This window comes from Fulmarus glacialis, unplaced genomic scaffold, assembly GCF_000690835.1.
Source record: "Fulmarus glacialis isolate BGI_N327 unplaced genomic scaffold, ASM69083v1 scaffold8618, whole genome shotgun sequence".
NCBI classification, from domain to species: domain Eukaryota; kingdom Metazoa; phylum Chordata; class Aves; order Procellariiformes; family Procellariidae; genus Fulmarus; species Fulmarus glacialis.
The window spans coordinates 53525-78003 of NW_009226273.1; the positions used below are offsets into that span (position 1 = coordinate 53525).

General features: G+C 37.0%; 1 protein-coding gene across 1 annotated transcript in view; it reads right to left on the bottom strand.

Moving 5' to 3' along the window:
- Window positions 1–23740, bottom strand: part of MAP3K15 (mitogen-activated protein kinase kinase kinase 15) — a 64217-nt gene extending 40477 nt beyond the window's left edge. Inside the window, exons 1-6 of the mRNA XM_009582752.1 lie at window positions 23618–23740; window positions 20148–20171; window positions 15201–15272; window positions 11694–11887; window positions 9029–9197; window positions 7600–7706 (exon numbers count right to left, since the gene is read on the bottom strand). Coding sequence (XP_009581047.1) covers window positions 7600–7706; window positions 9029–9197; window positions 11694–11887; window positions 15201–15272; window positions 20148–20171; window positions 23618–23740 — 689 coding nt within the window. The remainder of the gene's footprint in view (window positions 1–7599; window positions 7707–9028; window positions 9198–11693; window positions 11888–15200; window positions 15273–20147; window positions 20172–23617) is intronic.
- Window positions 23741–24479: the final 739 nt, after the last annotated feature.

Consider the following 24479-nt stretch of genomic DNA (forward strand, 5'->3'; position numbering starts at 1 on the left):
TAGTATAGAAAACCATATGTCAATGAAAAGTAATTCGCTCAAGGCAATCCCCCTTTGGTTTCCTTTATATTTCATGTTGACTTATTGATTTGATCTCTTATTATTTCAAGGCCTCTATAAGCAAACAGATTTCCTGAAGAGCAATGCACAGGGGTATAAATCAAACCATAACAAACAATTCTGAAAATGTTTTCCATAGAATAGTACATTCAAAAAGAGTAACCTGTTTTTTCCGCTCTATTCCTATATGAATCTTGTTTATCTTCTGATTTCAGCCTTGAAGCAGCTATCAACAGTTTACTGCACATATTATGATTTAAAAAAACCCCTAATCTCACTGTTACATTGCAGAGGAAATGTCAGTGAGACAACTTAATCGGTTAGTATAAATACAACCATTCATAAAATAACTGGTCTTCATATATGATACTGTGTTCATTTATTATCAGGTACCACACCTTTGCTTACAGTAATAATATGTAATTAATAATAAAATATGTATTTTGATTTTTTTTGCATAAAAATAGGACACTGTTAGTTAAGTATGCCTTAATGACTCCATAGCAGATGATCTGAACTGCTACTAACTGTACAGAAATCTACAGCAAAAAAGATTTCAAAAAAATTCTTAATTATTGAGGAATACAACAACTAATTTGAATTAGAGTTATTACACTTGCACTCTCACTTAAAACAAGAAACTAATTTGGGAGTTAAGACACATTTCACTGAGGATGCAGTTTGATTGTAGAACCTTCAATATTTGAAACAGTGAATGAGGAAAACAAGACCATAAACTGGGCTTTGAGACTGGAAATAAATCTGCAAATCTCCAGTCAGATATGACAATGAAAAAAACAGCTTTTTCTTTTTTCCCCCTCATAAACACTTCAGGTGTTTCATGCAAGCCACTCATATAAAATGAGGAACACCATAATGTGTTTTTCACTAAATCTGAGTAATCACGGAACAGAACACTTTAAATAACCCAGTGGTTTTCAATGGGAATAATTTCCTATGGCTACTATTATTCACAATTACTAGTGATTTTCTACTTGCACTCTGTTACACCCTTCACTTGCTAGTTGCCTTTTTTTATTATTGTATTGGAATATGTTGCCTGTTAAAACACAACATGCTGAGTTAAATAATAGTGAGTGCAGCTGCCCTCATCTTTAATGTAAGTGAAGATAGAACTGCCCTGGAAAAAGACTGAAGTCTTCACAGCTCTGGCCTCATGCCAGGGCTGGGTTTGGGTTTAAAGTCTACTCTGTTTTGAAGAGAACTTGGCATAGCCTTTGGCCTCTTTGCAAACTTCCAGAACTTGGTAACTCCAGTCCTGGTAAATAAGGCCAATTGGAAAATACTCAAACATAAGTGTACTGCAAATCATCAAAAACTTTGCTATGCAGTCCTAAATTAATGAAGTAGATCCTAAGCAAACAGCCAGCTGACAAGCGCACTTAGCATTTGAATTAACTACAAATATCTGTACTTTATCTATCTACTATACATGTACTACAGCAACAGGAAATAAAACAATAAAGAACAAACTAGCATCCTTTTTTATTACCCTCTTAACTTGATTACAAGCAAGTAAAATTCACAGAAATGGATTGCAAAACTTTCCTGTCCCATTGGTTTTGATCATGATTTGTACTGCTCATGTGACTTCCTCAATGCTTTTAGATAATTTGAGGCAAAATAAAACACAGAATAGGAAATGGTTCATTTTATTCTAAAATGATTAAATAAGAGAAGATATTCTATTAACTTTTTTTTTAAAATGCGGTATCACAGTTATTGCTTTCTACAAAAGACTTGGTAGAAAACAATAGTAGGTTTTTCCAAAAAAACTTTAAGATCTTCTTTCACTGTTTGGTTTGGGGTTTTTTTACCAGATGGATCAAAAATTTAACTGTTGTTTATAATTAATCCACATGATACTTTAAAACGTTGAAGTATTGTGATTCCAAACACAAAAGACATGAATGTATGCACATATAATACATTAATAAAGCACATTAAATCACTTTATATGTCCATCTCCCTTGAAAAGAATCTTGGGGTTTTTTATTAAAAAAAAAAAAGGAATAAAAAAGCTGTAATACTAGAGAACAAGTTTTAACACCATGCCATACATGCAGGTAGTATTTCTATCTTCTTTTCATTAATAAAGACAGCCATTGCACTAGATAGTCAGGCAAATTACTTATTGGAGGGGTAACTGGATGTGTTCACATATTCAGATTCTGTAAGATATCAAATCCCAGGGTGAAAGCTTCCACAAGAAAAGGATCATTGACCAGCTCCTTTGTGTGTGAATCTAGAAATTCATCAATAAAAGCACTTGGCAGACCTCAGCTATAAGAACAGTACATGAAAGAGCTCATGTGGCAGGAGCCAGGTCCTAAGGCTAGCAGTAGTAACTTAAGTCAGTCCCGTGAACTATACCTGTAACTCACACAGGAAAGCACAATGGACAAAAGTAACAAACAGTGACATGCAAACCATCACACAACACACAGAAACACTCTTTAAAACTGCAAAAATCTCAAAATTTCAGAAAAAAACAGAAATTCAGGTCATCATTACAACATAAATTCAGGCCCCTTATGTGTACTTGCCAATGTAAAATTAAACTGTGTGATTAAGGGTTTTTTTTTGTGTGGTTTTTGTTTTGTTTGGTTGGGTTTTTTTTAAAGGAAACATGACTACTGCTCATCTCATACAAGAGCTGGTTTTACTGTGAGGTTCTGCCATGGACTTGCATTCGCTATTGGTGTTGAGGCCCCTGCATTGGGAGTTGGGATGCAGGTAGAGTAGAGATTGGGAGCTGCAAGAGAAAGGACAACCATACACCTGAGGCAGCTGGAGGCCATCCTGCCTGACTGTCTTCTAGCTTTACGCAGGTCCCTTCACCCAAAGACTGGCCACAGAAATATGCAGTCACAGTCCTCATTGTATAGGAGCACTAGCTTGAGAGCCTGAAGGCTAATTAATAAAGGTGCATTTACATTTATTGCTGAAGACAATGGGATTTTTAAATACGTTTCATTATGCTTTACACTTCAAAAGAAAAATCACACTGTAGACACCTCAAGCTAGGAACCTTTAATAAGTGGACCTCATGTATCTGTGTGTATCTGTGTGTTCCACATCTTTAAATGTAAGTAAACACCGTTGTTCTATTTCTCCACGATATGGTGATAAATTACTCAGGTATTGCAACAATAAACATGAAAGGACCCATAAGGAATTAAAGATACTTAATATGTGGGGTGGAGGGTTGTGCCATGTAATAAATGTGTATTTATTTATCATACAGCACTGTTATATCTTTAACAAGTAGACCAACACAAAATATTGAGATACTGACTCGCAGACCTCCAGCTATTCCAGTGCGCCACACTAGGCAAAGCTCTCAAGGAAAAAATCAGCCAGCCTTCAATTAGACACATGTTTAAAAGAGGAAATAAAATGGCAACCTTGATTCAGAAATTTCTTAGCTTTCAAGAATCTGAAACTATGAGAACATCCTTTCATGGCAGCTCCCACACCTCATGTTCTCCTTACAAAGTGCTTGCCTCCCAGGCAAGGTATACCATGGACTGAAGCAAACAGCCATCTACTCCTGAAACACCCAGCCCTCAATTACAAGTATCTTTCTTCATACCAAAGTTGTGAATACAAATATTGAAAACATTCATGTTGCACATTTGGGCTGAACTTATGCCTAAAGATGTGTTCCATCCTATGCCTAAATTAAGATACAATCAGACCTAAATCTCAGCTGGGAGGCAAGAAGGAACAATGTCTTAAACCGACCCACTTCTGTATAAAAGAGAGCACTCTCTGCTCTGCTTGCGTGTGGAGTCAAAATTAACTAGCATAAAACACTGCTGGAGGAATGGCCTTTTGTTCCCTAGGACTTCTAAACAAGTAGCCAGGAGGGCGACCTATTTAGATAGTCCTGGCTTGGAAACAAGCACAAGCCTGTCACTGCAAACATCCGTTATTAGCCTTTATGTTATTAGACGTAAGAGATGACAAATGTAAGATGCTCTCAATGGTCTGCTCTGAGATGGAAACCAGGCAGGAAGACAGTGATCTAGGAGAGGGGCTGTGCTTAAAAGCCTCCTATGTCAATCAGGGCACCAGAAATTAGCACAAAAATATCTGCCTCCCCTACAAACGATAATAGCAAGTGCTTTAGTACATTTCTGCACAGTACTTTGCAGGCAGGCCCAGACCTGCTTTGCTTACGATCCAAGCCAGGTCAGACCCAGGCTGGCTCTGAACCAGAAGACATGCAGCTAGGCTGGAACGGTGCTGAGTCTAAAGTAAAACATCCCTGTCCCTTCCCTTAGCACAACTTGTTAACTTGGACCCAGAACTGCACACAACTGTGGTTCAGATTGGGCTTGTGTCCACCTGTTGTACCGGCAAAGACCCGAGGCCCCCAGAAGCAATCCTCTACCACTTCCCTGCCACATCGCTAGCTCTATGCAGCAGTAGAATAACACTGACTTGAAAATGCTAAGTGAAATTAATTGCCAACAGAACTCAGTTACAGAGTCCAAGAGGAAATAAATGAATGACCTTCTCTGTTGATTATGATCACAGTTCTGGCACACTTTCAAAATGAAATTAAGCAAACATTAACTTCTGCAGGGTCAGATATTCTTACAGCTGCTAATTCTGTTTTGCTTATGATATATTTTGTTCCTGGTAGGCTCAATCAGATGTACTGAGCAACATTAATACTGTTCTGCATGTTGAAATTAATAGAATATTAAATGAAAACACTGTTCTATATTTTTATAAATAGATTCTGATAGAACTCGCTAAAAATAATTTGTTTTTAAAACAGAAAAAATAAGTGATTCAAAGATCCCACAGAAGTAAGATGCTAAAAGCAACACTTTCGGGGTCATTTTGAACTAAGTGGACTTGTTCTGAAAATGTTCAAGTCTTAACTTTTGACTTTTGTCCATCATTTTGTTTCAAGAAGGCAAAAACATCTGTAGAAGCTAAATTCTGCATTCTTACTGATGCAAAACCGGTCATTTATTTCTGAAAAAAATTTTCCATATAAATGTTTAAAATGTTCCCAGAAGAACACAAGGAGAGTCACGCTGGTTCAGGCTAGTGATCGATCTAATGAAACCTGTTGATGGGGAAAGCAAGTTCATGAGCAATTCATTTTGTCTTGTCTTAGAAAGGCTCTATTGGCATTGCCAAAACAGAAGATTTAATGGCATGAGGTTCACATGCTGCTCAAAATACAAAGAATTTGAAGACAAGGAGAGTAAAGGAGCTTGCCAATTTTCTTATGCAGATCTAAATGAAAAAGTTTTAAAAACTGATAAAATCAGGATATTTTCCTAAGGACAAGGCACGACCCTAGCATTATTCTTACTGGCAAATTTAAACATCTTGAGTCAAACAAAAAGTTGGACAAACTTCTTCTGAAAAATAGGGCCAAATTCCTTTTGTAGAAACCAATTCTCAAGACATCAGTATGATATCTTAAGGAGACTTGAATTTCAGAAGTTTTATAAGATCAAGCCTGCAATTTTTAGGGGTTGGGGCAAAAAAAGGTCGAAAAACATACCATTCAACAATAACAATAATGACTATAATATTCAATAATAACAATAATAACTATACAGCAAAGAACATGGTTTATAATTTACATAATTTAATTAAAGAAATGTCAAAACACTGGCTTCTACTTTAAAATACTGCCTTGTATAGAACATAAAAAATTTTATACCAAAAGTGCATTTTTTCCTTTTATTTTTAGGCAGCCTAATGAGAAAATTATCTTTCACTAGGTGTGGTAAATACCAGAGCAAACTGCAAGTTATATAAATGGATTCTCTCTGTCTTCATATATTCAGGTCAAAATTTTCTGAAAGATACACTTCAGTGAAACAAGTTAACAGACTCAGTAGATGGTTAATCAGCTAAGATTTAATGGTCTATGATATCAGGAGTGGAGAATCAAGATAGCAGGTGTTCACGTCCAGTCTTAAAAAAAAAAAAACAACCTACCTAAGTTGAATTATATGTAGGAACTATATTCATATATTTGATATCAAGAGCTAAATATTAATAATTTATCCTTCTTATTATTAAAAAGGCTTCATCATCATCTAAATTTGGGTTAGGGTTCCAAACATGGGTCTAGTTATCTCCTTCTGTGAGAGATTTGGGCATTATCTGGCATCTGATACATTTCTTCTCACAGAGGTAATTCTCATTGTAACCAATTCACCTCTCAGAACTTATTGGTTTTCTTTTCTTTTCTTTTTTAATAAAAAAGGCATTTTAAATAGGTTTAATTCCAGCCTTCCAAAAACATCACTACAGCTAGCTGTCATAAAAGCATGGACATTAGAATTACGCGCAATATCAGTCACACCTGTGCTGAATACTCTATATACTCTGTATTATTCACTACTACATTCTTTCAAAGATCACTTCAAGCTACTTGCCACCGCATCACTCAGATGATCACTCAGCCTACTAACAAACCACCAGATCCTTTTCAAAAATCGTGGTTTTCTATGAACTTTCCTGTTGGCATGTACTGCATTCTTTGTTCCTATGTGTATGACCTTGCACATGGTTGCATGAGAATGATTTTTTTTTTGTAGAGAACACAGCCTATAAAACGCTCCGAGAAGACTGTTCTTTGACACAGAACTGATGCAGTGATATCCAGTATTTTTCTGAGCAATTATTTTGCATTTACTCCAAAGTCTGATGAAACTGTCAAGTGGCACCAGTCTTATTACCACTTTCCATAAAATGCCACAGGAACTGCTTTTCTAGATCTATTATTAAGTTCTTAATCCCTTTGTAATATGCCATCCTGACGCCGCCCAGTGCTAATTTTTAGTTAGACTGCAGGTCACAACTTCTAGTAGCATGTGAATTGCATCTAACTGGTTACTTTTATTATTACATGTGATTTTATTTGTATAAGATCTATCTTCTACAATACAATCTTAATATAAATTCTTTAGAAATGAAGTAACTATTATACATAGACACTACAGAAATCTGTAGCTAACTAGAAGAGTTCAATAATGTTTCTGTGCTTCCTAATCTAGCAATGTGCCCATAGGTCCAGATCACCTTTCAGCCTTTCAAGGAAGCTGCATCATGAATGTGTATTCATGGATCAAGCAGTGCTTGTTACCTATTACTTTAATAACTCACTCATAACTCTGTTACACTAAACTTTTCAAGACGTTCAGAATAATCAGTGACTCAGAATAGACAATCTCAGCCTGACCAAGAGACCATTGGTATCATTGGAGTCTTTCACAATTACTCAGGTGGCCTTTGGAACAGATATGCTCTCATCAGGTTCTTGACAAAATGATGGTTCTTGGGAAACAATGATTTAAAAAGTTACAAGCTGTCCTCGTGCACAGGAAGTATGGGATTAAGGAAAGATGACTGTGGTGAACATCAGTGTGTGCAGAAAGGGAAAAGAATTTGAGATTATCTGCACTATAAATTTATATATAAGCCCATATGGAACAGCAATAAAATGAAACGACCTCAATCAATCATCCTTACCGATTCAAAGCAAAAGCATAATGAAATTTAATGTTGTGTTGATCAGCCAGATCACAGGTAGGAAGCATTTCTAGTGTTTCTACCAGCTTCACCATAGCATCATAGTCCTGGTATGAATTAAAAAAAAAAAAAAAAGAAAAAAGAAAGAAAATAAAAGAAACTTAAGGAGGTTGAAAGCATTACTAAACCAAAATGTATCATGTATCATGACTGCTAGACAGCATCTCAGGTGACTGTTCCTAGAAGAGTCAGTGAAACAGCCACAAACTTTGTGTAAGGAGTTAAACAGGGATTTTGTCTATCCATGGCAGTACTTGCCTCTTCCTCGCCTCCATGCCACTGCCCAAATTACTGAATCCCCCTGGCCAGTTTGACTGATTACACTCCCAGCACCAGGAAGAGGAGGTGATGAGTCTGCCTCTTTCAGGCCTTATTAAGGACTTCTGATGAACGACACTTCATCAGGTCATCACAGACTCAAGCACAGTTCATTCTGCAGTATGTCAGCCGGTTGTGCATTTGTTTTGGTTTCTCAGGGGTAACCTGCATATACATTGCTGAAGAGGCCAGTTTACTGACATCACAAATGGCCTCAACATTACTTACTTTGTTTGTTCAAAACATGTTTCGAGATGATTACATTTCTCAAGGGAGAAGACCTTTCAAAAGAATGCAAATGATCACCAGAGGCCATCAAAATGAAGTTGGATAAAGTGCTGCAGGAAAATGTGCATCTCAGAATGGAAAGTTGGGTAATGCAGGGTGATGTGATCACCCAGTGCTCTCACGACCAATTTATACTTATGAAATAACCAACTTAGCTCCTCATGGAAAAAAAAAAAACATAGAATATTTGGAAGTATATTTTAAAAGGGATGTCAAACACACAGACTGTCAGTTTGGAAATATAGTATTCAGGCTGTGTTTAGCAAAAGCAGAACTTACTTAAAAAATAAAATCAAGAAAAAAAGATGCAGTTATATTTTAAAAACAAATTAATGTTTCTTTGAATGATAGTTCTCAACTTGGAATCTCTGGCCAATATGATGGTCACAACAAATGCATTTTCTTCATTTCTAAATATATCTGACTTTGAGGGTGAGGGAGGAAAGGGAGGGAAGGGAAAAGCAAACATCTTGCTTCGGTAGGGGATTTTCTCTTTTAATTTTTTTTTTTTTTAAGGAGGTTAAAAATTACTAAAAACAAAAGACCTCAGGAAGTCACCTAATCTGTGTCTCTTGTTCATAGGCAAAATAAGTGAGAGTCTAAAGCCCCTTAAGTTGCCCAACAGACAAGTCAAACTGTTAAGCAATGTAACAATTTAGTGTCAGCTTTTGAATCACTGTTTAACAAACAATGAAGTATAAAAGAACAAACAAGAGCCAAAATCCCATGGTAAAATAATCTTCCTTAGTCTTTAGGAACATACCTGAATATCTCTGTAAGAAAGAAGCAGGTTTATGACAATGTCAGAAGTCAGCACTTCAGTATTATCCATACGAAGCTTAATCCTGGCCAGCTCCTTAGCCAGTTCATCTCCTTGATACTTCTCTCTAGCTTTTCTAATATCATGTAGCAGTGTTTCTTTATAATAGGCACTAAAGAAATAAAAGATAGACATAGGGGAAGACGACTGTTAGATATTTCTTATGAAACATGATTATATTTTTAATAAAAAGCATAATTTCTAATAAAAAGTACCATTTCCTCAGAGTGAGGTGCACATCAAATGTTTCCATATTTTTCATTAACTCATTATAAGTATTCCACCTTGCCCCACCTCAGACTGGGGCTATGTATCAATACATTTATAATCAGGATTGTGAGATAATTTTATCAACACAGTAAAACTGGGGCATTTCTTTGCCCCATTACTGACCATGACAGATGTGGTACTTTGTATCTGTATCCCAAAGAAGGCAGCAATTGGGATAATAAAGTGATACAGGAAGGAAAGACCAGTGTGATGTAAAAAGGAGGTACAAGATTTTATCATGAAAGGAGGAAAGAGGCTTTCAAACAAAGAAACTAAAACAAAAACAAGCCACCAAAAGCTGACTTAGTTGCAATCTGTTTGATGAACATAATACATAATGTGGGCGGGATCTGTGTAAAAGCCCCCAGTGAGTGCATCTTACGTACACTAACATCAGTGCACAATGCAACACCAGAGATTTTGTAGAATACAAAATCATATATACATTATCAGTATGACAGTTATAAACGACCTGGACAGGCTACTTAGAGGTAACTTTATCTGGAACAGCTTATGGAGTCTCTAGTTAGCAGATGTCACCTGACAGATACTCAAGTGCATACAATGCCTTTTTTGTTTACAAATGAGTATTGCAAAGTATTCAATTTTGCTTAGCATAAGCCCTACGCATAGCAAAGAAAACGAAGTTCTCTGTCTAATGCACATTATATCTTACATATAACGTGTAAGATATGTTTATAATGCAAAGCAACAAGGTCACAGTAAGCACTATTGGAAAGCTTTTAATAGTTGTTTTGCTGTCAGTGGAGGTTAGGTCTATTTCTCCATGGATTTCCAATTTCAGATTTCTATCCAGCATTGCCTTCTAGCAGGCTAATGATAATTAGTTCTTCTTGTGCTAACCAAACCGAAGGGGGATATTGGGTAATGTTTTTCAAAAGTACTCAAATGACTTAGGAATGGGAGTCTCTCAAGAATAATGCAACACTTCACTTCAAACTTATTCAAGCTTTTGGCAGGAATAAGGGATCATCTAGCTACATCTTCCTCTTCACAAGGATCTACCATAACAGTGTCTAATCCTGCAGCTGTACAAAAGTCTCTTTCAGGCACTTCAGCCTGAAAATGGGAGAGAGAAAAGAGGTTTTACTGTAGGACTTCACAACACAATTATCAAACCAAAATCACCCACAACCCTCGTTATAAATGTCAGAGACAAAGTATACAGGTAGCTTTGGACAGCTGGTGCCCAGAGCACCGTTTCACAATGACACAAACGCTAAGCAGTACCAAAATTTACAACTACCAGGACCAACTGTGCTACTAGTTTCATGAGTCTGCACTGCTGAGCACAGCTCTCCTGTATGCTGACCCACTTTACTAAGCTTCTGCCGCTTCTCTTGTCCCTTTCCTCAAAGTGAGCCTCTGTTGCCTGCATATAGCCTCCCCTCTAGCACTGTTTTGGAGAAGCAGGAGGCAGCCTGCACTTCTTCAGGCCAGCAGTATCCCGGTCGCTTCCCAGCAAGGTGGTGGAGAATAGCAGACCTGCCATGGATGGAGATGTAAGGGACAAGGTGTGTGTGTGGAGGGTCATCTGTGGGATCCTAAGAGTGGGACCAGGTGAGAAAAGGAGTTTTATAGGTAAGCCTTCACTTGGGTGGGATGGCAATGGGGAAAGAGAAAGAAATCCAAGGGCCCTCAGCACTATTTCATGCTTCAGACACTAGGAAAAAGAAAATCTAGAAGCTCAGTCTCTCCCAGTGTTTTCCAGAAATACAAACAAAACCAGATTAGCTGCAGAGTACAGGGTGAGAGAGACTTCCATCTCCAGCCCCAATCCTCAAAACTCCAAGAGTCCCTTGTAGAAGTGGCTGAATAGTATCATGTTTATTAGGTGATATCACAAGCCTAATATTGAAAAAAAAAAAACCAAAAAAAACAAAAACCAAAAACTAAACCATGGAAGTTACATTTGATTGCCCATTGCTGCTATATAAATACACTTACTTGGTGACAGAAAAAGACAGTCTTTAGCTTTGAGCTCTATGAAGAGGTTGTGATCTTATCTCCTATTACAACCTTAGGCACTGTAATTTATACTTAAGCACTTTACCTTACTCATGGACCGCCCTTGCTTATTGGTATTTCAGAAAGTAACCATAAATCAACTTCTAGCATAATGCGGTTAGTTAACTGCAACAGCTGCAGGACATCGATACAGAAAGCAGTAAAGTTAGCAGCTTCTTTTAACACTATATTAAGTTCAGTGAAAAATAAAAAATAAAAACATCAATGCTACTAGAGATTCTGCATCTTTTTTCATAACATTAAAAAGAGACAATCAAAGGTTCTGGAGGTGTATGTGTTGTAAAATTACCATGATGTAACATGAACATCCTTTAGAAGGCTGATAAACTTGTCCACCAGTGGGACACAAAGTGGCCCCAGGATATTGTCCCAGCTGGGTTGCATATACTCAGAAGCTCTTCGTTGGGCGTCACTTTCACAGCAAAAGCAGTCAGCAGAAGGTGTGACGATGTATGGAATAAAGTAATAATTGCCACTGGAAGCCTAAAAGAAAAACAGGCACAGTTTAGAAAACAAATGAAAACGAAAATACGCTTGTGTATACACAGAATCTTTTACTGTCAAAAAGCCAGCTAGATTAGGGCTGGTGCACTATGAAGCTTTAGCACACTGTTTAACACAAGATTTGCAAGCGTCACATTCAAGGAATTTTCTTTGGAAGAATTACAAATATTAACAAGGGTGAATAATAAGGGTCCAGATCTGTTAAGCGACAATACAATGAAATTGTTCAATTTTTTTATGTGATGCTCAGACCCTAATAGGGTCTGACAGTTACAAAGCTAACCTTCTGCTCCCAAATTTTTGGCGTCAGAGATGTACTTGCATCCTTTAGGCTCACTCTGAGCTAGGAAGGGTATGATGCAGAGTTCCCCACAAAGAGAAAGAAATACAGAAACACAGGCATTGGAAGGACTTTATGGAGATGTTTAATCCAGAGAATGCATGCTGCCATCAAACACCGAACCAACCAACCAATCAAATTTTGAAATGTTTTGTAAACATGTAAGACTTTTAACACAAAATTCTAGAAGTAAAAACCAAAAATCCTTAATATGCCACATAAAAAGTGTAAACACGATCAAGGTGCTGAAAGGGGAGAGGAAACAGGAAAGGCCCTTCAGACCCCAAAACCAGCAAATTCTGTGTCTTCAACTCCCGAGCAAGACGCCAAAAACCAGGCAACCGTGAAGTTTTCCACAGCTACTAGAAGCACCAGTATCCCATTTTGAGCTACAACAATTCTCTGCTGTTTGAAAGAAAAGTAAACTTCGCATTTCAGGGTAACTAGATAGGAGCACTGAAGCTGGATCAGTATGATACATCAACTACCACTAAATATCCTTCAACTGCCACCTTGGGGATATTAAGGCATCAAACACGTACAGGAAAATCATACCTTTCATTTTTTCATATCATCTAAGCCTGCAATAAAGCCGTAGCCATTTAAAGTCACCTTGGATGATGGGGGAATGCTGAGATGATGGAAAGAATGGATATGAAGATGGCACATTTTTGTATGCATTAATAAACTAGACAAGAGAAATAAACTGTTCACAGGAAGTAACAATATAGGGCATGCAGTTACTAAAAATACAGACGGAAAAAACCTGTATCAGTACATGCTGTTGCTGATCTGAGTCTGTAAGGATTTAGAATTTTAAATTATTTCTAACAGATAAAGATCAAGCCACATTCCTTCCTCGTAGACCCTACAGTACAGTATCTCTGTTGTAACAATATAATTATCTGTTGCAATACTATCTTTACTTCCTACTAAAAAAGTAAGAAAAATTGCAACCCAAACCACCAGTATGTTAAAACAATTTAGCCTCAGGTTTATTCAAACACCGAGTTCAGTGCAATGCAAAACGTGCTTGTGTATAAACTCTATTCTCAAACCTGTAACAGTGAATTAGCTCTTCCCGCAATGGGGGGGGAAAAAAAAATCCAATTTGAAAGTATGATGTATCTTGTGACACAAAGAAAGCTGCAGTTATCTACTGAAAAAGCAACACAATTTTCAGAAAAAAATTAAATTAAACACATGAAACACTGTATTAATCTTATTCAGCCAACACCTCATCTATTTGACTTAGATTTCTTGCCTCTTTATGGATAGTGAAATCTATGCAATTAAAACCACATTTTTATCCATGACAGACACATTTTTGTGTGCAGAAGTCAGGAACCCTTTACATATTTGAGCACGTCACCTTGTCTGAAAAGCAACCAGCTCCAATTTTCTAGCTTCTTCTGTCCAATATTTACATATAATAAATTATAAAGCCCCTTCATATAGAGTGTGTGGCCTTTCTCAGAGAGTTTTTCTTATTTTCATTAGGTAAAAAACCAGTTCTGTCCATCTACTTTTCTTACGCTATCGAGAGTTAGAGATGGATGAAAATACCATCCTTGCTTCTGATCATCTAGTCAGGATGCTGGTCTCTGACACCAAAAGCTAATCATTGTGAAAATTACTGTCCTGTCATACACCACCTATTGTTTTTTAAGATAATGAATAAATGACATATGTATGTATGAAGTAACATATATAGCAATTCTAGCTGCAACTATATATGATCTATAAATTATGACTTATTTAATTGTAACAGAATTATAACTTCACAGTTTATAACGACTGTATGCTGTGTTGGTTTATTTCAGGATTAGAAGTTAAGCTATTTTTATTGTCTTATTTTGAGAAATTTTTAAGTAAAAATTACAAAAAACCAAGCAGACTGAAAAAAAAAAGCTCTCAATAGCTCATCTTCCAGCAAATAACGTATGCCCAGTATGCTAGCAACAAAACTTTTGTATTTAATCACAACACTTTAAAATCTACCACAAAAAGAGGAAGAAGTTTATGAACATTAAAAAAAAACAGGAAATAACTGCAAGTAAGTTGAGAGAGGGACCTGTTCTTCAGGGGAAAATGGTTAAAGGAGTTAAGCACAGAACCATGCCTTTACTGAAGGACCGAAAGAGGCCATTTTTAGGCTCTAGGCAAGACAAGCCAAATGTAGAGTGCTTTTTGTCTTAAAATACTCCTCTAAACATTTTGCTAATGCTGTTAAAAGTAAGTTTTTGACCTTAATAGCATGAACAGCTTTTTTAGTTTTACTGCTACAGTTATTCCAGTGCAACTGTCACTTTGTGACAGAGACGCTACACTAGAATTAAAGGGGTTTTCTTTCAAATAAATAATGTTGGGTAAAATCTCTGCATTTTTAGAGAGGGAATTATGCCTGCACAGCTAATAGCACAATTATTTCACTTGAGCCATGCAGTTCATTTTGCCACTTACTCCAGCATCAAGAGTGCTGACCCTACCTTACAAAGCAGTTAGAAGGAAAACACATAGGATAACAGAAAATGAACTGCATTGACTCAAAGAAGTCACAAACTTTTGAGTGTTGTTCAGGGAGTTTAATCCACTGTTGTCTTAAGAATTAAGGTTTTCACAGTAGTTTTCTGTGACATCACATTCCTATCCATCTTGCGATACAGGTGACTAAGATATTACAAACTTTTAAAAAATACTTCCTCTTCTGAAGTTGAATATATGCAGTATTTTTATGTAAAGACTGTGAAGAGAGATTATCACAATCCAAACATTCTAAATGCTTGGGATCTAGCTTGCAAGGAACGAGTACTCAAGATTACAATCACTTTGAAGGAAAGACCCTGCCAAGCACTATTCTTAAAGTAGCCTTATACATTTTTAAATGCCTAGAAACACAGTAGTAAAACGGCATATCTATTCAATAGAAAGCAGATTTAAAGTGATACATACTTTGCCTATCAGATTACCACTGTGGTATTCAGGAGGTACTTGAACCTGAAGAAAAGCTGTGTGGTTGGCTACCTACACCAAATTGAAATAAAACAGCAAAGAGGAAAACACCACCACAAAACAGCATAAGAATGAAAAAGACAGACATGACACATAAATAGAGAAATTATTAAAGAAAGAAACAACAGAAAATTAATATAGATATTTATAGCAAGTCCGTATTTACGAGGCCAAGAAAACAGTGCAATACTTTGCCACCCAGAATATATGATTTCTCTATCTGCCTACATGATTTGTCTATACATCTCCTTGTGTCATCATTAAGATGCTTTCAAGTCTTACTTTTATGAACCTATCAGATTCACTACCTGTTAACTACAATCCAACCACCACAAATACGCATCCCTTGAGATAGTAACATTTTCATAAAAACTAACTTTCATAAATAAGTTTTAAAAGCCTTAGTTTTCATTATATCAATAGTAACAGTGGCATATTTCATTATTAGAAACACTAGAAGTAATATTTACTGGGTTACCCATTGCTTTTGTACTATTCTCCCCCCAAAAGGAAAAATGATTGTCTGTATTTAAGACGTTCCTACTCCTCTTTCATTCTGTGCCCTTTTGCAAAATCTTTTAATACTTCTGCTGCCTCAGGCTTTTTTAGAAATATATCATTAAATGACCATATCATACAAACTTTTATATATTGTAAAAATAATCAGAAAATTAAAAATAGAAAGCTATTCTGCAATATTACTTCTTCAGATTATTAAATTCATATAATGTAATCATACTTTAGAGTCTTGGCTCTCATTTCAATCCATTGGGGCTACTAAATTGGAGAATATGAGTCCAAGTGCCAAAATCTTTCTATTTAGTTTTCTTAAACGTTCATTGCCTTGAAACAGTAGATACAGTCTAATTTATACAGCTACTGAAACTCTGAAGAGACTTTCTGCCAATTACAATAAAAAGTGATTTTTCAACATAAAAATTCCTTGTGGCAAGGATAAATTGCAAACCTGTTCCCTTTAGATCAAGAAGAATTTTTGCTAATGTCTCCTCCATGGCCCAGACATTATTCTCTGCTTACTATAAGAGTTGCTACAGGATTTAATGGAAAAAAAACCCCAACATTTAAATCTCTGAAAATACTTCATCAGGCCCACAGGCCTAAGTATACTATATTAAACCTTTTGGTTTAATAGCCAGCTTACTTTCCTTGAAATACCTTTCCCAAAAGCAATTAACAGGGTTATTCAAATTTCTTCAGGCATACCATCAACTAAAGAAAAATTAACTATTAAGTCTTTCTCCTTATATCCTGTACTTGCCATAATTTTTCCAGAGTGGGAAGTTCTAGTTTGTATTTTCAATATCATATTCAAACAAACTGAATGGATCAAAGTATGTATCTCAAAGTATGTGCAACCAGTACTAGAACTATTGCCAGAAGGACTGGACATTTTGCTTCCTGACTCCAGCAGTTTTTAAAAAGCCCCTTGTGCACACTTTTCTTCACTCAATCTTGGACTTTTTTATGCATCATTCCTTAAAATTCTGTAGAGGGAGAGGAAATTTCCCTATTAAAAAAGATCAAAGATAGCAACAAAATGTTGCATCAAAATAGAACAACTTTCCCATGGATTTTGTCTATTACATTCATTTGGGGGAAGATTATTTTTTAAGCATTTTTTGCTTTTGAAAATCCTTGAAATTTCATTTCTCCAGTAAACCAATGTTTATCTAACATCTAAAGAAACTGCAAAGCACAAGCCCATTTTCCATAGATAAATTTATTTTCCTGTACCCTACAGTCCAGTAGCATCCACAGTGCTCTCAAACCTTGATTCTTCCATAATGACACAGGAAACAAACTGTTCTGCAAGACTGCATATTTGCAATTTATTTTATCGATGATAATTTTGACAGAAACTAGGAAGCTGTGCATACATCCTCAGTAAAATTAGCAGAAAATAGTCCTCAAAGCTCAGAGGAGCTTACAGAAGGAAACCTAACTGATGGGACACAGAATCTTGACCTCGATTTCATGCCAGGGCAATTCTTTCTTGGGAACTGAACTCCTTTTGTATCCAAGTATGCAATAAATTATCAATACAGAATTTTAATTGCTTGTTTGGGGGAGTCAAGTAGAACTGAATCACATTCCCCATCTCATCTTATCCCTGAAAACTTCATTCCTGGATGGTGGAGGGAAGGAAAGAAGTGATCCTACTCTTACACTCTTTTTTCAGACAGTAAGCTATTAAATCTCTCAGACTCACACCACCGCAGCATGCTGCTGTATAATTTTCACCGTTAGATCAGCTGTACTCAGGCCAAATCTCAAATGAATTGCTGACCTTTTTTCTATGCATTGTTTTCAGCTTTATGTTCTGTTTCCTCGCTCTTGCCTCCTCCTTGATGCTGAATTAGAATAATGTTTCCTTTAAGAGAAAAACATCCATTTTCTTCAAGTCTTACTTGTAATACACCAAAGAAAACCACCTCAGATGACACACTAGACATTCATCTTCTCTGCATCTTTAACATGGCTCCACATCTGTTCTATGCTGTGATTTTTTTGCACCTTTGTACCTGACTTGAGGTTTGCAGGATAAATAGCAAAGGTGAGGGCAGGGAAACCTCAGAGAAAGCTTGAGCTACAGCAGCCAGCACAGAAAGTTTCACTTGTGCTGCTGCAAAAATGGTGTGCTGTGCCTGGTAGCAATCTCAGTTGTCCTCCTTCCCTTATACACAGTGTAGATGCGTGGACACAGAGCTTATAAGACACGGGGAGGACTTCTCTTCATAAAACCAGCAACGGTATTACAGGCTACCTCTGGGTTGGAGGAAGGCTTAGCAGAGCAAGTATCTATCCTCTTTCCAACATGTCTCCAGACCCTAATGAAGAGTGCATTTAAGCTCTTTCTGCTATTCCATAGCTATGGCAGAGGCATACCCGCACTTTTCAATCAGGAAAAGTGAAAGGAAAACACAAAACCCCAGCACAGGGGTAATAACTATTGTATCTAATATTCAGCATTTAAACTGAAATGGTTATGTAACTACATACTTGATTGGACACAGTAAATTCACACCAATTCTGCACCTACCTAACTAGTACTAGCACCCTCATTAGCAATTAACTTCAAACAAGTCATTGCCTATACGGTTGTAAAATACTTAACCAAGAAATGAAGCTATGGGGCAGTGGCAAACTGCAAGCCTCTCATGACAACTCATTGGATCTGAAAGGGGGGGAAAGCAATTGTCATTTGAAGTCTACTCCAACTTAGAAAAACATAAAGTTTTAACCTATTAACTGTTTAGCTTGCTAATTAATTTTTTGTAATTTCTGATTAAAAAACTGATAAAAGAATGCAATATGGGAGCACATTTATCTAATAAAAGAGAGTATGAACAACTTCAAATAACACAAAAGGGCCAAGAATCCATACTTGTTATTTAAAGTAATTTATTTTTTCCTCACTGCATTTCACTCACAATTGTTTTCTTAATATAAGCACTTGAAGAAAGTGGGTTAGGCAATCCCTCCTTTTTAAAGGAGGGATCAGGATCATAGTTTCAGGATGCCTCCCTGCCGCTTTTGCTAGCCACATGATGTTTACAGATCTACTACCAGGCCCTGCTGTAGAAACCATGTCACCAGATCCATCTTTTCTTCTTTTCCACGTGAAGGTAAATATCTCCCTCTGTGGGAGAAAGAATCTGCCAAAAGAAGAGATTGCGGGCTGCTAATCTGATTGCTAATCTGAACTTGCCACCGTCCTCTTTGCCGTTACTCCATTTCTGAAATTACCACCAAATGGCTCAGTCACAATTCTCCCTCTTGCTCTGGAAGGGAAAACACATGCTTGCGACATTACGATCATCCACCAGTTGATGGATAGTAGCATTCACAAACAATCTCCCTCATTCTGAGATCCCCCCTTCACAGAGCTACAGACCAGTAAGTGCAGTTCACATCCCACAGGTGAAACTAGTTCAAAGATCACCAGGACAGACTGGAAAATGACCTGGATTTACTCATGTGCTCAACCTGATCTATCTTTAGCCTACATGCAGCGCTGTGGCCAAGTATAAACAGCAGCTCAAAGTAAACTGCTGTGACTAATGCATTATTTCTTCTAGTTCTCTTTCAAATTATTAGCGAACTCTAAGAACATTTTATTATTTTAGTCCTGCTCAATATTCTTCAGAAGAAAATAAAAGTATATGTTGAATGGGTGGAAACAGAAAGGAATAAATGGAAGTTTAAGATTTTTGCAAATTCAGTAGTCCTCAAAATAACAGTGTAGAGTGTTTAATGAAAATAACCACTGACATGATGTGAAGTATGACAAAATATATAACTGTCTAAGATATCGTGGCATATTGCGATAAGCCTAAAATAACCACTAAATTTTATCTTGGTTCAGGCTTGCTTACTTGTTTGGTTTTACTTGTTTTAAGGGTAAGAATATTTTTACTTTGGGAAATAAGCTTTTGCATTCCTAAGTAAAATCTGTGAATTTGTGAGGAAGAGGATGGGTATACAGTAACCAAAGCTGTTTGAGATACAAGAGTAAGCCCTATAAAAGGCATCACACACACATACACATTTGCACAAGTGGGTGAAAGTGGTAGAGGGAGAAAAAGACTGAATTTCTGAGTTTACATTTTGATCTATCAACCTACATATATAACATGTATCTACTGGCACTTTTCTGGAACTTAAAAAGGAACTTCTAAAGAAAGGTAAATTTTTAATCAAGCTTTACTTTGGAAAGGAAATCAAAAAAATTCCCCCTAGTTTGAATTGTATATAGGTAAAACAGACCTCCTTCACTCATATAGAGCATATATATGCTTGGCAGCTTTACTTCAAATGTAGCATCCTCATTTTGTGTTTTATAATTAATATGAATTTAATACTTACTGTGTTTTTCTGAGATACCATATCCTGGGGAAAAAAAAAAAGAGGAGAATAAAAATGTTTATTCATTTTTACTGGGTATTATTATTTCCAATAAAAATAACTGGTATACATATATATATATACACACAGATGTGTTCTTCACAGCATAATCCAGATTTCCTGCCACAGCAAATTCCAAGTAAAGGGACAGAACAACATCAAGAAAAATCTTAGTAGTTCACGTTAGGAAAAAATTAACGATTCAAAGAAGAAACTTCTTTAAGAGAAGTGCTCAGAAGGTGAAGAATTACAGTTGCCAGTAACTGGAGTTTCTCAGGCTGGGCACTCCACATACCCAGTCACACTCTGGGTATTTGTGAGACAAAAGCATTCGAAGCTGGAGATTTTTTTTCTCTGAAGGAGGATCCTTAAGATACCTAGAGTCCTTTCCTACCTGGATGGGCACAGACCAACACACTCCTCCTACGCCCTAATTCTTCTCACCTCAAAATCTAAAGAGAGATATTGAAACTATGAGGCAGATGATAAACTAATATAACTGGCATATAAACCAGACCTCAAAGATTTCCAGTTGCTGGTAAGTAAACTCCTCCTCCTTCTAGTGATGGCTCACATGTCCAATGAACACTGCTTGGTGCAACTACAGAAAATCTCCAAGTAAGCCATGCTACAAATGTTAGATATAGACTTGTTTCTAAGCAAGGTTATGGATATAATTTATAATTGTATGTGCTCTGACAACCTAAGATGATTCTGCTTGAGCAACTTCACATCTGACAGCCTGAAATCCACTTGGACAACCACTGCACAGAAATGATCGTGCCCATGCACCCTTTTCCTCAACAACAGACTTAAAATATCAGGGGCCATCTAAGAGGTTTAGTTCTGCAAGTATGACCCTCTTGAAATCCGGATTACATATTCTTTTATATGCTTGGAACTAGGTTGTTTTGGAAAAAACATTGGTGAAACTGAAGAGACAACTCTTGGGAGAATTTCAGGATGGGTCCTAAGAAATAAGCTATATAAAGTCAGGCTGCCTGAACTTCACAGATCTTCCCAGCAGAAGTAATAGCAGTCATGAATACTGCCTTTATAACACTTAGGCTAGCCACTCTTAAGAGACACGCACAGCAACCTAGATCCAAGTAAAGTAATAAATTCCTGAAGGGAAAGGAGAAAAACCTGACCAAATTAGTCATAAACCTGAGAATAAAGAAACACGAGCAAATGGTCAAAAATACATAGTAAGGTACTAAAACCTAAACAGAATTACTGATTAACTTAAACTCCTTAAGCCCAATAAAACACCTCAGAACAAAAGTGATGGAAGGCTTAGACATCTGAAATATCACATATCTGAAAATTAATATGTCCACCTAGCTAAGCAAGTATCTCCAGTAAAGCTTTACCTACTGCAGATAAAGATCTTTCTCAGCAGAGAGAAATGAACTCTTCTGAAAACTATTCAGCATCTATGCCATGAAATGTGTCATGAACTGTTCTTCACTGAAAGGCCCCAAGAACAATCCCTGTCTATCTTCTGAAGTATTCCTAAGAAAGGTGTATTAGCATATTTGAATGGCATCCAACACTGAACTGGGGCTCAATTGCAGAAGAAGTATCAAGGACATCAGGGTAGGACTGAACCATCTCCCAGTGCCCTGCTTAAACTACTCTAATACTTGATCCAGAGGATCTCTTCTACTTGGTTTCAGCAACTTAAATCAAGCCTTCCAATACCATAGTAAAATATGCTAGGGGTCTCCATAGGCCAAGGAGGTTATGCAAACAACTGGAAGGTGAGGAAGAGATCAGTGACACTGGCAGAGTTTCTAGCAGAAGAAAGATGAAGGCAGATAATAGCTTTCCTAGCCTTAAGTGACCCAGTCACGCTCCAGTGTCCCAGGTGCCCAGACTTGTCCTTGAGCTTTACATCTTTAGAAAAAAAGCCCCAGAACTGACAGTGCAAAGACTTGCAAGTTCTGACAACAACCAATCTGAAGATCCAACCCATGGATGGATGTAACCCTGGAGGTCATTCAGCACTCCAGTTATGGAGCAGGTGCTTGCATATGTGCTTGGCATAAAGCGCAGAAATCAAAGCCATCCACAGAGGTCCTCATTGGGCAGAGACAAACAGAAGATGACTAGCCTGTGCTTCCCAAACTTGGGCGCATCCTTGGGAGAACAAAGTTGATCAGAACATTTGAGTGACAGCATAAAAGAAAGGTAAAAATGTGTTAATGAAAAATAAAAATGAAAGATCTCTTTGCAGTCAGGTATATTACCAATGCAGGACGAAAAGTTGTATGCCTGTCCACCCAGATTAGCTAGAGGAATGGAGGGCATGCAAGTATGCTTTAGTGCACATCTGTAATATGGATAATCTCTTTGAGCAAAGAGTGTGAGAGGCTCCAACTCTGAGTTCTTGTGACTCCAGGTTACACAGAACGTGAATGTGTATATGGACCACTACCTGAAGAAAGGAAGTATGGGATACTAGACACATCAGCGTAAAATCGATGATATTGAGAGCAGAAAAGAGAAAAGAGAAGCTGTGACAGAACAGAGCTTTTCTGGGAAAAGAAAAGGAGACTCATACAAAATCAAGCTTAAACTAAATATTCTTATAGGATCAAGAGAGGTTGGAGAATTCCAAAAAGGATTTTTGGACATTGGTGGTGTGAAAAACATAAAGTAGTAAGGGGCAGTAACTCAAAATAAGGAAAAAACCCACAAAGCATGAACATCGCTGCTCTCAGTGAAGGTAGCAAGAAAATGGGTTATATTTAAAGCAGCAGTAGGTGAAGATATAGAGGATAAAAGTCTAAATGTGACCTAAAACAAAGAGAACCTGCACTAAGACAGAAAGATCCACAATATATGACTTGCATCCACAACGTATAACTTACATCCAGAACAGCAATTTCAGGACTTAAGTGTATAGCATGTATTATCCTACTATAAAAATGAACAACAGGCCTATAAGAAGATTTGGTGAGGATCTCTTTTTTATCTTCAAACAGCAATAAAAAGGAGATTCCTGTAGTCTTAGCCACTCAGCAGCTAAGAGATACAAACCTCATCTGACAGAAGTGCTTCAATCGTACGAGTAGGTTGCAATACAGCCCTTGGTCAAGTGTTGTTATTATGCAGGCCATAACATTTTTTTACATGTACTCTAATTAAAAGAGGGAAAAGAAGGAAAAAACCAGACCTGCACTCTCACTTCCACGTCTAAATATCTGAAGAAAAATCAGTACCAAACTATGGATCTTTTCTCATAAACAAGCTTTTATACTATTCTAATCATTACTATTTTTGCAGCTGTTTTTCTTAGCATGATTCTGTTATGTAGCTATCAGGAAATCACATTCAATGGAAGTTTCAGAAAAACACAAACATTTGCAGGATCAGGTATTTAAGGATATTTCTGAAATGAAGAAGATTTTGAAGGAGAACCTTACTTTGAGAGACTGAGCAGTGTCAGCATCAGTGTCATGGTAGAGTATAACATTATTAGCCATGTCAAAGCTTTCACGCACGCCAAGGTGGTAGAACAGTGATGGTTGCTTGGAAATATCACTCATGTCCACAACTGCAACATCTGAAATGAGAGAGGGAGGGGGGAAAGTGCTAAAAAAAAATCATCTTAAAACCAATTTTATTCTTACACGGGATTTCAAATAAACCCTGAAATTACACATACATTTGGACAGACAAAATCAATATATTCCAATAAGGATCATTTTCTCATGGTACAAGTAAATTTTACTATTCATATAAAAGATAAGAACCTACTCAGGAAATTATCACAGTGTTACAGTAACTGGGAGGCAGAGTTTATGAATTCTGCTTGAGGTTTTGAAATCACTGCATCAGGAATACCTCGGGTGAAGAAACAGTTCTGCATTTGCTCTCTGAACTAGGCCTGACAGCCTGAAAGCCCAAGAGGATGGAAGGCTCCAAACCTTCAGGTGGAACCTCTACGAACAATAATGTAGCAGAAAATTAGGGAAAACTGCAAGACCAAGTTTATCTTACAAGGCTGAGGTTTGGAGAACAGGAAATTCCTAAAAAGTAGAAAAAGAAATTACTGTCAAAGTTGACTCTTAAAAGTTACAGGCAAGATGTTCAAGATGGGGGGTGCAGGAATGAGGGGATTCAACCACAAGTAGCCAGAGCAAAACTTCCACTGCTCTTGGGTAGTATTCCAGTCAGAAATGGAAGTAAAAAAATTTACATCAGTGGAAGATGACCTATACAGACAGCTAAAGAGAACTACCCCATATTATGCAGAACAGCTGAGATACAGGCAAAAGATTCTGA